The 15691-nt window shown below is 39.8% G+C and overlaps 1 protein-coding gene across 1 annotated transcript in view; it reads left to right on the top strand.

The window, feature by feature from the left end:
* The first annotated feature begins 6063 nt into the window (after nt 1-6063).
* The window catches only part of CUBN (cubilin), a 257006-nt gene continuing 247378 nt past the window's right edge, over nt 6064-15691 (top strand). Inside the window, exons 1-6 of the mRNA XM_045787715.2 lie at nt 6064-6382; nt 6774-6903; nt 7798-7893; nt 8460-8498; nt 11169-11270; nt 11936-12039. Coding sequence (XP_045643671.2) covers nt 6270-6382; nt 6774-6903; nt 7798-7893; nt 8460-8498; nt 11169-11270; nt 11936-12039 — 584 coding nt within the window. The 5' untranslated portion in view covers nt 6064-6269. The remainder of the gene's footprint in view (nt 6383-6773; nt 6904-7797; nt 7894-8459; nt 8499-11168; nt 11271-11935; nt 12040-15691) is intronic.

The raw sequence follows: 15691 nt of genomic DNA on the forward strand, positions 1-15691 counted from the left end.
AGGTTATAAAGGATGATTATATTCACCAGTGTTTCCATTAATGATGAAAAATACAGATTAATTCTACAGCGTTCTCTTTTAAACTGCTGTGAAAATTAAAAGAGACCAAGGAAAGCACCAAAGCCAGATTGGAGCTATAAAAATGAGATGGGAGCTAGATACAGGGTGTGAGAATCTTGACATTCTTCCTCCACAGCATCTCTGCTTTTCCACCCTCTCCTCACTCCCACACGGATCCAGTCTTCCACCAGGTAAGTTCAGCTGGCCTACCAGAAATACCACACCAGCTTTATTGCACTCAATATTTAAGAGCAGGTCCAATCAAAATCCTTCAACCTGCCTCTTAAGGCCCCCAATTTTACCCAGCCACCTTTCCTTAAAATGACCCTCCTAGACCTACAGAGCCACTGTGTCTGTAGTCTGTCCAGACTGGGTTGAGGACCTCTTTTTCAGTTTGGTACATGGTTTCCTAACAGCATATTGGTCCCATGTTGTCATATCCATCTTTATAATGTTGTGCGGTTACAGCTCTCTAGAAGTACATACACCTTTATTGCAAACCACAGAAGGTCATGGCCTTTATTTCTTTTGAATTTTTCTCAATTTTAAGGATGTCATAATATCTGCAATAAATGCTTATTAAGACTATAAAATAATGGAATTTGGAGGAAGCTAGTAGGAAAGAAAATGAGCCTTGGTATATAAAGTAACAGTTACCAGAATTATATTAACGTAGTACTGAGTACAAATTCTTGGAGAAAAAATGGAAAACAAGGCCTAAATAAAGTCTATACACTTAGCAGTAAAATTTCCAACAAACTTTTCTCATCCAGGTAGAAAACTAGAGGACTTGTTTTCTGAAGAAAGTGCATGTCCACAGGGGAGAAATACCTTCCAAAATGAACATTTGGGTTCCCCAGTGAATGGCCAGGTTGCCACTCTGTCACCCCACGATAAAACTTACTAGTTATGAGTGCCATCTGTGCACACACAGCTTATCATCCACTCTTTAATGTTTTATTCTAAAACGTAAATGGACAGATAAAGATCAATAGGTATTCGAGGAAAAACTCTGCCACAGAATAGAAACACCCAACAAGCAAATAAGAGAAAAAGAGCTTCGAGAAAGCAGAGACCATGCAGTAAACAGAAGAAAGCTTCAAAGGGCAACCATAGTATTTTTTGAATAATAGGAGCTGTTACAACCATGAAACTAGAATAAGAAAGGGTTTTGAACTTAAAAATAGGACAGTTTTTTAAATAAAAAATTTAAAAGATAAATACAAAGAACTTTTCACAAAGTAGAATCAAAGATGAAGTAGAAAACAGAAAAGAAAGTTGTGAAAGATTAGATCGATCTCAGAAAAATAGAGAAACGGAGATAGGGATGCAGCCCCTGGCCACCGTATGGTTCTCTTCCTGAGCGAAGATGCCCTCCCGCCCTGGGGCGGGGAATGAGGGTCTCTGTAAAATGCAGAATCAGTGAGTCCGAGAATGAACCTGACATTCTTACATTTCTGACAAGCTCTTGGGTGATGCCTGTGCTGGGGCCATGGACCACACTTGGCGTGAGCAGCAAGGTTGTAGTTTGGTCCATCTCGGATCTTCCCTGCACCCATCATCGATGACTAAACCACTCGAGACTGAGGTCGTGAGGCAGCGGTGGGTGGCAGGTGTCCCTCAGATCTCTGTGCAGCCAAATCTGAACTCACGGTCTTCTCCCCAAAACCTCATTCCCCTGATTATTCTCTCTTAATTATCAACACCTCTATCCTTCCAATTTCTCAAACAAGGAACCTGAACATCAACCCACCCCCACCTCTTAACTGCCCAAATACTTTGGTAGATCCCGTTTCCTGAATATTTCTCACCATTTCCTGTTTCCTGCTCTCTCTGCCCCTGCCTTCACGGGGGTGAGGAGGGGCTTCCCAGTTCACATCTCTTTCACTGTACTCCAACCTCCTCTCTAACTCTGGGTCTGAGACTGGGCTCTGGCAGGAATGCTTGTCAAACACAAACATGACCATGTTAATTTCCTGCCTACAGTATTCTCATAATTCTCCATTATTTAAAATAAAACCTAAGTTCATTACAATGACATTTCAAGGTCCTTCTTGATCTGACTTCTTGTCTATTTTAGCAGTTTCATCTCCCACAAACGCACACTGCCCTGGCCATGTTGACTTCTGTTGTAACCAGAAACCTTCACATGGGCCATTTTCTCTGTCTGAAATTCCCAATCCCACTGCTTTGCCTGGAGAAGTATTCGTTCTGTAGGACTCAGCTGGTCTCCAGGGAAGCCTGCATTGCTCTTCCTAGGCAGAGTTAATTCTATTCCCTATCAGTATTTTCCTTTTTTTCTTTATTTTCTTTCTTCTCTTTTGTCCTTATCAGTGTTTTGACTACAGTGTCCCTTCTTAACCAGCAATTTTCCTCATGTGAAATTCTAGTATCGGGATTTCCTCCCATGTACATTTTTGATCACCACAGGATTTTCATTTGTGCATTGTATTGGGAATTATTAAGAAGGGTGGGGACTCAGGATTCAGAATAGAAGACAGAGGTGAAGTGGACGGCACAGAAGGAGTCAGGTTGTACAAAGACATCTTGGAGAAGTTAAAGGAGGAAGAAAGGAAAAGACAGTTCTGGTTCTTACAACTGCTTTCTGTTGGTTTCATAAGGGGTGAAGGAGGGAGAGAAAGGAGTTGAGACTTCCATAGGCATTGCTGTGGAGCTGGAGAGAGAGGTAGGGAAGTGAGACCGTGAGGCAGGACTGGGAGCAGAAGTCATGAGTTGTTGATTAGCAGCTCACTGACACACACATCTGGAGAGAGTGACACAACCCTGATTTCTTATAGCTCATTCAAAGTCCCCAGTGCATATCTCTGTTCTGGAATCGTCTTCCAAAAGAGGAGAGCTGAGACCCCACTGATTTTCCTTGTACCCAAGATTTTAAAATCAACTGTGAATTCTTTTATCATTTCTTGCTTTAATGAACCCAAACCCAAGTGGTAGAAGAGGAAGGAGAGGTATTATGATATTTATTCACATGGTAATAACAGTTTCTGCTTAGTGAGCGCTTATGTGCCAGAGACCAAATGTGCTAAACATTGTATACTCCTTCGGTGCTGTTATTATCTTTCGGCTGATGAGGAAACAGGGCCACATGGTTAGGAAGTGGTGGGGCTGGAATTTGAACCCGGATCAATGAGCTTCAGACCCCATGTTCATAACCCTTCAACCACGTGGTGTCCCCTAGACATGACTTTGAACGGAAAAATATACACTGTATTTCATTTATATTCCTGTCATTTTGTAGCGTAAAGGGCTAATACATAAAGGGCACACTCCGGGTATTTGTGGAATGCATTCTGGATTAGGGAGGAAATGGGAGATTTGCTCATCAATTAAAGACAAGGTTTCAGGTCAGTAGAAAGTTTACTTTGGGGGAGGGAAGAAGGGTGATTATTCACCTTCTAAATCCAAAGGTCATGGAATCTAAGACTTTTAAAATTTCTCTTTGCTGAAGAAATTCCAAATAAGGCAGGTAAACAGAATTCATGATAATGCTGTGGAAACAGCAAATGATTTTTATATGGCTTCCACCAAGTCATCATAAGCAGATGGTCTGACTTGTCTATTGATCTCAGCTAGAGTTGAGTAGGTGAGCTGGAGGTAAAATTCCCCAACTCACCAAAAGTCAGACCTTGAAAGGATATTTCTTTCTTGTTTTTTTCTCATGTGAGGGACAATTAGGAATTGTATGCCTAGATTAGGAGCAAAGAAATTACTTTGTTTAATAATAAGCACATTAGTAAAACAGGAAAATCCTATCAGACAGGAAGTTCTTATTGAGATCATGCTGGAGACCTTTTCTGTTGCACAAAAAGATTTGCTGAGTACATGTATGTACTTTAGGAAAACATAATCATGAAAATAGTTACGTTCATAGCTCAGAGGGGTAGAATTGTCCTTTGCGTTGGAAGATTCTACCCCATCCTATTTCGTCCAGTTCTAAGTTGACAAATATTTCACAGTGTCAAGCATTTCCCCCATCCCCACCCCAGGTTGTTAAGCTTTTAAACAAACCTTGGACAAATGTAACTTTAAAGAAATATATTCACCTGGAGATACCATTTATTGCATTACATCTATTTCTTAAAACAACAACATAACAAAAAAACTCATTACTTAACCTCAGTATCACCTCAAGTAAACAGCATCTTGCCAGCTATTTTTGTTGCTATTTTTTAATAGAACACGTGTAAAATGGTGCTATATTTTTCCATATCAAACTGTACTGCTTTATCTAAGGAGGTAATTTTATGTGGATACTATCTAAAATTTTCGATGGCACTTCCAAGTTTCCACAGCCTGTTTTTCTAAATCTTTGAAAATAATGAGTCTACATGCAAAGCATCCTTTTATTTCTTCAAAGGGTTTCCCATAGCAACTAGTTCCCATCCCATCTTTCTAACTCTGGTTTCAATTTTTTTAATTGTAAAACATATAAAATTTATAATTGTAATAGCTTTTTAAAAAGATTTTATTTATTTATTTATTTATTTATTTATTTATTTATTTAGCGAACAGGGGGAGAGGCAGAGAGAATCCTAAGCAGACTCTGTGCCACGTGTGGACCTGGAGATCATGACCTGAGCGGAAACCAAGAGTTTGACGCTTAACCTAATGAGCCACACAGGCACCCCTCATTTGAAAAATTTTTAAAGTTCAGTGACATTACATACTTTCTCATGGTTGTGCAACCATCACCACCATCCATCTCCAGAACTTTTTTCCATCTTTCCAAAGTGAAAGATGCACCCATTAAACAAGAACTCCCCATCCTCCCTTCCCCCAGCCCAGGAAACCACCATGCTACATTCTGTCTCTGGGAGTTTGACTACTTTAGGGTCTTCCTGTAAGTGGAAGCATACAGTATGTGTCCTTTTGTGTCTGATTTATTTCATGAGGCATAATGTTTTCATGGTTTATCCATGTTACAGCAGGTGTCAGAATTTCCTTCCATGTTAAGGCTGAATAATATTCCACTGCGTGCCTGTAACACATTTTGTTTGTCTATTCATATCTGTCAACAGACATTGCGATTGCTTCCACATTTTGGCGATTGTGAATAATGCTGCTGTGAACATGGCTGTACAAATACCTCTTTGAGTTTTTTTTTTTTTTTTTTTCAGTTCTTTTGGTGTATACCCAGATGTGGAATTGCTGGATCCCATGGTAATTCTGTTTAATTTTTTAAGGAACTGCTATACTGTTTTGTAGTGGCTGCACCATTTTACTTTCTCACCAAGAGTGCACGAGGGTTCCAGTTTCTCCACATCCTCACCAACACTTGTTATTTTCTGGTTTTTGTTTGTTTTGATAGTAACCATCCTACTGGGTGTGAAGTGGTATCTCATTGTGGTTTTGATTTACATTTCCCAATAGTGATATTGAGCATTTTTCATGTGCTTTTGGACAATTTGTACATCATCTTTGGAAAAAATGCCTATTTTCTTTGCCCATTTTAAAAAGGAATTATTTTTTATTGTTGTTGAGTTATGGGAGTTCTTTATGTATTCTGGATATTCACCTCATATCATATATATATAATTAGTAAATAGTTTTTCCCATTCTGTGAGTTGTCTTTTCACTGTGTTGATGGTGTCTTTCTGTATACAAAAGTTTTTTCATTTTCAAGTTGTCCAGTGTATCCATTATTTTGTTGTTGCCTGTGCTTTTGGTGTCATATCCAAAAAATAATTGCCAAATCCAGTGTCATGAAGCTTTCCCCCTTTGTTTTCTTCTTTAAAGTGTTAGTTCCTGTTTTTAGATATTTGATTCATTTCGAGTTAATTTTTGTATAAGGCTTAAAGGGTCCAATTTCATTGTTCTCCATGTGGATAACCAGTTTTTCTAGTATCATTTGCTGAAAGGTGGCTACTTCTTAAGCAAAGATTGTTTTAGTGGATGTTTCCAAAGCAGTTTGTTACCATTTCAAAGGTCAGACAGATAATGATTAAGTTGTGCATCACTTAAAGGTAGATTTTGACCTCTTACAAGTTGAAGAGTACTGAAGATCTAAGATCATTTACATCCCTTGGGAAGGAAAAGTAACCTAGCCTAGGGCAAAGAAGAGAGAACTGAAAAGTTGCAGGATATTTCATAGGCCAAAGTACATCTGCCTGCTTTGCTTTCCCTTAAATCCCACACTCGGCTGGAGTGGCTTCCCTCTTCCTGACAGCGGAGGAGGGTTGCCGAGGAACATGTCCTCATCTTTTCTTTGGAGTTTGCTGATTTTGTTGACATTTGCTGAATCAAATGGTGAAACTGGAGGCCTTGAGCTTCAGAGACAAAAGAGAAGTACTGAGCTCCAACAGTAAGTAGACACATGGATTATTGTTGCTGAGGGTCGAGGGAAGGCGGTCGTTAGTTTCCACAAATAGCCAGAGAAGCAAAGGTGTAATTTTTCTTCAAGAAAAAAATGGTGTTCAAGACAAATAGGGAAAAACATTTGGACTGATGTATGGGATTATCTTCTTCTACCTAAATTATTCACTGACCATTTTGCAAATAAGGCAAGTATGCAATTGCTAAGAGCCATCTCTAGGAAATCTGCAGAGAAAAAAGGGCAGATGAGCAGGGAGAATTTGGTTGAGTCGACCACAGAGTGAAGGTGTATGCAGTCTGCAGATATTCAGTGAGAAATGTTGTTGTTTAAAAGTTACATGTGCTAATTATTGATGCATTCTCTGGTTTGACTTATATAGGGCTCGGATGGCTGCAGAGAGGGGAAATTTAGTGTTTCTTGCTGGGTCTGCTCATAACATTGAATTTAGAACTGGATCCCTGGGAAAAATCAAATTAAATGAGGAAGACCTTGGTGAATGTTTACATCAGGTAATACAATGGAAATATATCGAAGTAATTTTGTATATACAGTCGTTTAATTCAAGAGGTCTGTATGAATCCATACCTTAAATCTTTAGCTCTGGGAACGTAACTGGAGGTGAGGTAAGTCTTATAAAGAACAATGCCCTAGGGTTAATGATGGGCAGAAGGAGGAATTCTAGTGGGAAGTGGCTCATCCTGGGGGCTTATGTCCTCTAATCCATCTAATCCAGAGAAGGCCTCCAGGGTCGTACTGGGGCTCCTTCACAAGAGGAGAAGGAGAGGGGCCAGAGAAAGGTTTGGATGTGACCAGTTTACTTGTGCCAGAGAACAAAATTGGCCAATTATTCTTCGCCTTCCTGAGTGTTTTCAGTGTCCGTTAGCTACTGTCTCACACTGGTGTATCAATGGTAACATTAGAAGCCAGCACTATTTAGAACTTCCTAGGGGCTCTCCAGTGTGCCCTGCGCTTGCTGTGTGTTATCCCAGCGAACCCCCACAACTGTCCTATGAGCTTGGCTTTATTATCACCTCACCTGTAAGGGAGGTAAAAGAAATGTGCAGCGGTGCAGCGGGTCGGCCAAGGACACCCAGGAAATGGCTGAGCCCAAGCAGTCCGATTTCCAAGCCAGGCCTCTTAACAAGCACTCCCAACCGTTATGAGAAGAAGTGCACATGGAAAGTACCTTGATATGTTGTTACTGAAAAGGGCAAATAGAATTATGCCATGGCTATTTTAGTCCGATGTTTATTATGCATGGTATTGTTTTGATTTTTACAATAATGGGCAAGATCTTGGTGCTTAAAATAGAACAGTACTCAACTTTAAAAAATTTTGCATCTGTAACACACACATGACTTTTTCACTAGGCTTCTCCTCCTCCTTTTCCATTTTGAAATTAGATCCAGAAAAACAAAGATGATATTACAGATTTAAAAAGGAGTGCAGTCGGTCTGCCTCAAAATATTTCCAGTCAAGTCCATCAGCTTAATTCTAAGGTAAGTCTGATGTCCACATCATTAGCATAAATGGGTTTTCTTAATTCAACTTTGTAAGTAACCATTTTGCAGAAGGCATACCAGCTTTTCCACCCCTTTAGAAATTTAGCATTGTAATTATGGACTTTTTAGTTAGATGATGTAGGTCTAATAGGGGACGCAGAGGTAGTGATGGGCAGAAGGTTGTAATGCTGTGACAAGAGCTTATTGCATAAGTAGGTCTTGCCCACATTCTGATAGAACCTTCTTATTGGTGCAGTGGATGAACCATCGTCATTTATGAAAGTTTCCTGTGTGCAGAGTCTCTGTGTGCAGAGAAGCAATGAGTCAACTTATCAATGGGTTGTACTTCCTTTTTTAAAAAATGCCTTAAAAAAAAATCTATATGATGGAAGGGAGTAGGAAGGAAGGGAAGCCTGGAGAGAAGAGGAATGAAGAGGGCAAAAGCAACAAAAAAGGAATGAACAGACAAAGCAAGTCCTTAGCAGAGGGTGTTAGGAAGATATGCCAAGGGACAATATCACATGTGAAATGCTAACTGATGCCTTCTCTTCCCTACTGCTTAGCTTGTGGATCTGGAGAGAAAATTTCAAAGCTTACAGCAGGTAGGTCCCATTACTACTACTTTGTCTGACATCTTTCACTGAAAATATGCTAGAATCATTGATGGGACTCGCATTCTTATCTTGAGACAGTTGGATGATCCGTATCAAGGACTTTGCCTTTTCCCATAATTTAATTCTCAGCACAGTTTATGCTTCCCAGAATACAGATGAGGAACCTGAGTCTCAGATAAGGTAACCAGTCCCAGGTCACTGGGCATGTGGACTACACCTGTCAGCTAGTGACCCCCAACTTGCTGATTCCAGCATCTAGGACTGAGTATCAAAAGGCCATGCATCAGGGTGTCTGGGTGGCTGGTCAGTTGAGCTGACATAATTTTGGCTCAGGTCATGATCTCGAGGTCCTGGGATCGAACCCTGTGTCGGGCTGTGTGCTCAGTGGGGAGTCTGCTTGAGGATTCTTTCCCTCTCCCTCTGTCCCTCCCTATCTCCTTTCTAAAATAAATAAATAAATAAATAAATAAATAATAAAATAAATAAATCTTAAAAAAAGAAAAAAGAAAGGCCATGCATCTTCTCTAACATTAAACTCAGAGGCTTTGGGTATTCACAAAATATTTCTCTCTCTTTTTTTACAGATTTTATTTATTTATTTGACACATGGACAGAAAGAGCAAGCACAAGCAGGGGGAGCGGCAGGCAGAGGGAGAGGGAGAAGCAGGCTCCTCACTGAGTGAGGAGCCCAATGTAGGGCTCAATCCCAGGACCCTGGGATCATGACCTAAGCTGAAGGCAGATGCTTAGGAGCCACCCAGACATCCCACAAAATATTTCAAAATTCCTTAAAAGTATATTTCCTGGTAATTAAATTTGAGCAGTTTCTTAGAGTAAACCTTCCATAACTTTATAAGTACATGCTTGTAAACTTGTCCTTGTAATTTTAGACTTCTCATCTGTTTTGAAGTTGGCTGATGTTTTTAAGATTTTAAGATTTTCGTGGAAACTATGACATTTTACCCAGAGAAATGCACAGAATGTCCCCATATTAAAATTAAAAAGGAGATTCCAGGTTTAGAATCCCTGTTCTCATATTCTGGATCTGTTGTGATTATGCTTCAAGTGTGGTCCTCCGTTTTGGTGTTTTAAACTTGGTGAGCAAGTTCGTGTATGTATGCCTTTTCCTGACTTTAATACTAAATTGCTTCTCAGCCTTCATCTTTTTTAGGGAGTAGTTGAATTAATGAAAACAAGCAAGGAACCCTACCTCTGGAGCAAGGCACAGTACTATAGCTTCCAGTCTCCTAGGGTGCTTCATTATTGCTACCAAAAGTCAAAAGCTGGAGGCCATGGTCAGATGACCCCAGACTCCCCCTCCCCTTACCCCCAGGAAGAAATTTTTAATGATTTTTGGATATAAGTGCCTTTTATGCATTCCAATAGGGCAAGTGCTCTCTGGTACCATAGCACCATCATTCCCCAATATCTTCCTCCTGATTGCTTACTGATTCCATTTGCTGCTGCGCCTTCATAGGCTTTCAAGTTTTAAAACACCAGATAACATTGCTTTTGTGTGCCAGAGAACTTTTAATGAGTTTGTGGTTAATTTTCATAGTCATGTCCTCTGACAAACAGGACTATTTGTGGTACAGGGCACAAAGATGGATGAGATCGTGGAAGAAAACAGAGTCCAGAAAGAGACCCCCCGCATGCGTGGTCACCTTGCTTTTGACAAAGGAGAAGAGAGATGGGTTTGGCAATCAACGATGCTTAGTTATTTAGTTGGGTACCCTCTGGCTCTGTTTCACCTGTAAAATGAAGGGAACAGACATGACTTTCTCTGTGAGTCACTGGATTAAAAAAAAAAAGTCATGAATAATTTTACCCCTACTTTAATTTTAATTTTTTAAAATTTTATTTTGTAGCCGCATTATAATTTTTAAAACAGAGAATTAGACTACGATTAGGTGAAGTTAATAAAATAGCTTTTCTTGCATAACCACTTGTCCTCTCTAAAGAAGTTTTCTGCCCCCAAAGGCATTACAAAGCTTATGAGATTGGAACTACTAGTTGACATATGGTAAGATTCTCCAGGTTGTATAGACAAAGGCAGGTCTGTTCGTGACTCTGGTCTGAAAGTAGTCACATGAGCACAGGAGTGGAGGATGTATCTAAGCCCACATCTCAAACAAAGGGACTTACTTGGAGTGAAAAGAGTTCAGTCATCTTAACCCATGGCAGGAGGGGTGGCAGCAAAAGATGATCAGATTTCAAATGCTTATCTGGAGGTACCAAAGAGAAGCATAGCAGCAAAAGAGCCAGAATTCCCATTTTGTTTTCTCAGTACAATAGGACTGTCCATTATTATTCCCAATCTGAAATCTTTACTCTTGTCCACCAGCGTCTATTTCTCAGGTGAACAATGCTTTCCCAAAGATAGGTTGAGTATCTTCTCGCCTTGTGCCTCATTCCATAGTAAAGGAAAATGCATAGGACCGATCATGTAAAACACTCTGTTTTTTCCACGAGAGTTGATTTTTCCATGACAGTTGATTTGAAGAAGAACTTCAGTAATTGATTTAAAGTCTGGAGGAGGACCCTCCCTTGACTAGGGGTAAAATGTACTTTCACACGTGGACCTGCCCCGAAACATGCCTTTCTTTGCTGCCTGCTGAAAGTACGATGGTCTTGCTCACTGCCCTGTCTTTGTTTCAGACAGTTGACAGAAAGGTTTGCAGCAGCAATCCCTGCCAAAATGGGGGAACCTGCCTCAATCTCCATGATTCCTTTTATTGTATCTGTCCCTCCCAGTGGAAGGTAAGCCACTTGGTCTTTTGTTTAAAATGACAGTGAGTCAGCGTCAGTGGTTTCTTTGGAATCACTCAGACATATTTAATTCTCCATCCAAAGTTTCTAGGATTCTGTGGTTTCCCGAATCAGGATGAATTACACCATGTATGCCAAAATCCAAACAATGGTGAGCACAGCTGCGTAACCCACTGAACACCAAGCCGTCTTAAGGAGGGGTTCACTTGACTGCATAACTCTGTGGAAGGGCATGATATTTAGGCTAGCATCAATTTAAATTGTTCAGCACTGAAAGTACTAAATGAATCTTGACATAGCCATGTAAATTTTCTTGCCCTTTTCTGTTAATGGTGAAAATATTCCTGACATGTGCATTTAAAAAAAATTAAGTGACTATTCCCAGACATAGCCTCATGGTAACATGAAGATTAGTTAGTATAAGGATTCTTCTTGTGTGACTGGTGTGATTTTACCAAGAGCTCTTTGGCTCCCTTAGGCCAAATCTGAGTTCAAGAGGAAGGATAACTGGGTATTAGTATTAGTATGATTGTATCTCACTTGACTGAAAACTTCTTTACTGTGCATGTATAAATCCCTGAGCATATCATATGAATATTGGCCCCAGTTGCTTCTGCGGCCCGTGGCACCTGACTTTGTTCTTTACATGAATACAGGGTCCTCTGTGCTCAGTTGATGTGAATGAATGTGAAATTTACTCAGGAACACCCTTGGGCTGCCAGAATGGAGCCACATGTAGAAATACAGCAGGGAGTTACAGGTAATATTTCTCTTTTCTTTCTTTCCTTTTTTCCCTTTCTTTCCTTTTCTCTTCTCTTCTCTTCTCTTCTCTTCTCTTCTCTTCTCTTCTCTTCTCTTCTTTTTTCTTTCTTTTCTTTTCTTTCTTTCTTTCTTTCTTTCTTTCTTTCTTTCTTTCTTTCTTTCTTTCTTTCTTTCTTTCTTTCTTTCTTTCTTCTTTCATTAGGATATATTTTTGAAGGACTAAAACATCCCATAGTTAAGAGCATCCATGATTAATTATCTGTATTACCAGCAATAGGTACCCCCTGGAGCAATATATGGCTCTTATTTGATGACATATAGCTATTTGTTTCAATGAAGAAAAGCTTGTGCATCCTCAACTCTTACCCATGAAGAAAGTCTTTCTCTGGTGTCCCTGAGGAACCAGAAGAAGGCCCCGGTGGCTGGCATAGAGAGTGCGGACAGATTGGGCCGAAGCATTAGAGTCAGAACACTCAAGGGGCTGTCCTTGAAGAGCCTTAAGCAGAAGAGGGCTACCCCAGCACACCCGCGAGCCCATGCTGCACCCATTCATTAGAGAAGTGAGCTGATAGCGTTAGTGAAGATGTCTTCATTCAAGTGCTATGGCAAATGGTAACTGTAACAAGATGAGAGACTAAATTGAGGTTTTTCCCACATACTTAACTCTCACTGCTTTTCCTCAATTAGCCATGAGGCCCCTTACCACAATCATCACACAGCTCCTATCTTCTCTTCCGACATACTCTGTCAAATGGCTTGTCTATGGCGTCTTCCTGCTCAGCTCAGCCATCACCCTCTCCAAGAAAACTTCCTTTTCCTTACTAAGCTGAGCTAGGCATCCCAACACCTCCATGTTGCCATCAAACTGCAAGAGTATTGGTTACTAAAGCTATAGTGGCTGACACATCAGCTTTTAAAATAATCAAATCTGGGGTCCCTGGGTGGCTCAGTCAGTTAAGACTAACTCTTGGTTTTGGCTCAGGTCATGATCTCAGGGTCATGAGATCAAGCCCCACGTCAGGCTCCATGCTCAGCCTGGAATCGGCTTGAACTTCTCTCTCTCCCTTTGCCCCTTCATCCACTCATGCTCTGCCTCTCTCTCTCTCTCTTAAATAAATAAATCTTTAAAAAAAAATTAAGTCCAGATCAACATCAAACCTACTTTTGTATAGTTCCTTAAAATCACTTAAAAAAAACACGCTGGACATTATCTTCCCCCATTTTCTGGTTGGTCTCCTATATTCTGTGATTATTAAAAGGTAAAAAAGTTGATTCTGTGATAACATGAACAAATTCTTTCAATACACAGGGATATAATCTCACCGGAGTAAAGAGCAATTATTTGCTTTCTTACTAATGTCTCTGCTATCTTGTTCTCCCATTCCCTTGTAACAGTATCCATTCTATTCTTTCCAGCAAAACTGAGTGCAGTAATTTTGTCATTTCCTTGTCATCTGTTACCACACTGTTTTCTCAGAAAGCAGTCACAATCCTTCTCTTTTTCACATAATTGGTCCTTTTGTTCTTTTGATCTGATCTTAAAAATTTTTGCTCATTCCAAGTCACAAACTGAATTCATTCAAACTTCCGATAGATATTTTCATGAGCTTCCTCATTGTGCAAAACCCAAATCAATCACCTCTGACTTAAATTAAGTATTATATTATTGAAGAGACTTTTGCTTTCAGGACTTTGTTTCTCATTTTAATGAACTCCCTGATCCCTGCCTGCTATTATGAGCCTTCAGGCTTGGGCTAGATCCAAAATGCAGGTCCAGTCTTTCATTCCCTTGAAAGCATTATCTCCTGATCTCTGTTTATGGGCACATATCAATGAGAATTGCTGCTCAGAGATACTGGAGGAAAATAATTCCTAGCGCTAACACTTTCCTGCCTTGCTGATATCGAGGAATGTCCTGGAGATGAGATCTCACTCCTGGTCTTCCTTTATCATCACTGCCCTCTGGGGTCTTGCAGGCCAACAGAATAACAAATATTGTGCAGCAGGTGGGATAGGACTTAAAGATCCAGCCAAAATTGATTTTTGTTTCCCCCAAGCACATTATTTTTACTCCTGCAAAATGGAAAAGAAAAAAAAATTAATGTAACTATTTGCTGCATGTCAGAGATTAGAGTTCTTTTTTCCAGGTATAATCATGAAAGAGAAAGAGAGAACCATTTTTATTTGTTGGGAGCTGCCTAAATGGCAGATTCAACTTTATTTGAGCAATATTGAATTCTCTTTTGTACCTTCCCGTAAAAAAAACCCCAAAAACCAAAAAAACCAGAAAAACAACCCAAGGACTTGTGCTGACTCTGGAAATGGTTTTGGTTTCTAGTCTGTGTCCTTCATAGATTTGCTGGAGGACAGTAAGAACGAACATTTATGGGGGAATGGGATAGACTGGTGAGGGGTAGTAAGGAGGGCATGTATTGCATGGTGCACTGGGTGTTATATGCAACTAATGAATCATCAAACTTTGCATCAGAAACCAGGGATGTACTGTATGGTGACTAACATAATATAATAAAAAAAAACATTTAAAAAAATAAAAAAAGAACGAACATTTAAATCTTTTTTTCCCCTCTTGATATGAGGATAGCCCCATGAATTCCAATTGATATCTATGAGCTAAACACTCTAATTAAGTCATTTGATGGAGACTTTTTGGAGGAATAACAGAAAATAGAAAAAGGCGCATGAGCATAGGACTAAGTGCTTGCTTTGTGGAATATGTGTAATGAAACAGAGAACATTTAGATACTTTCTTGTGTTCTATTAATTATGTGAGATTAAATGCCTGTTAATCAGTAGCTTCCCTGAAGCTCGAAACCCCTTCAAGAAACTTCTATGGACATTTGCTAAAGGAAAATGAGCCACTTGTTGACCAACCTGGACCTGCAGAAATGTGGTCACAACAAAGGGTTTGCTCTGGGTTTGGGGCCGCCTTCAGCCTCTAACTCTTGGAACCCATTTACTTGGGAAGACAAAGGAGTCTTTATTTAAAGGGATTAATAATTCCTAATTATAAAGACCTTTGAAAGATAAAGCACTGTGCAGACACTAATTAATTGGAAGCCCTGTTTCATAGGAAACTTTCTGGTAAAAACTTTTTCTTGAGTAATGAAACTAGAGCAAGGAGACCGTTGTCTGTTCCACTGATGCCTGTGGTGGGAGGTCTTGCCCCTAAGTGCTTCACACAGTCAGCAGATAATATTTCACCACTTCCTGATGCTGTTATTGCCTCTTTAGTCTAAAGAATTGATGCATATTTTTCTCCTGCTTACTTTGGATTTAAGACAGACCTTGGGGTGCATATTTGCCACTTTCGACGGCATATATCATATTCTTTGGGCTCAGATCTAGAAGGCTTTCTAGAAAAAAAAAGTTGAGTTTGTAGTTTGTTTTTTTCTCCAAGAGCAAAATGATGGTTGGCATATTTTATTTTATTTCTTTCCACTGTCATCACCGGTGGTTTTTAAGACATGCAGAGCTTAAGCGATGAGGATAATCTGGTTTTAGCTCACTGGTAGTTAGGTATTAAGCTTATTACCTGTTTCAGTTAGTCAGTTATGTTAATATTGAACCATGGACTCTAACATAAGTTAAACTATGACTATGAACATGTATTTGACCTTTTTCAATTGCCA

Source organism: Ursus americanus, chromosome 31 (genome assembly GCF_024610735.1).
Source record: "Ursus americanus isolate L20-20 chromosome 31, mUrsAme1.1.p, whole genome shotgun sequence".
In the NCBI taxonomy this organism is placed as follows: domain Eukaryota; kingdom Metazoa; phylum Chordata; class Mammalia; order Carnivora; family Ursidae; genus Ursus; species Ursus americanus.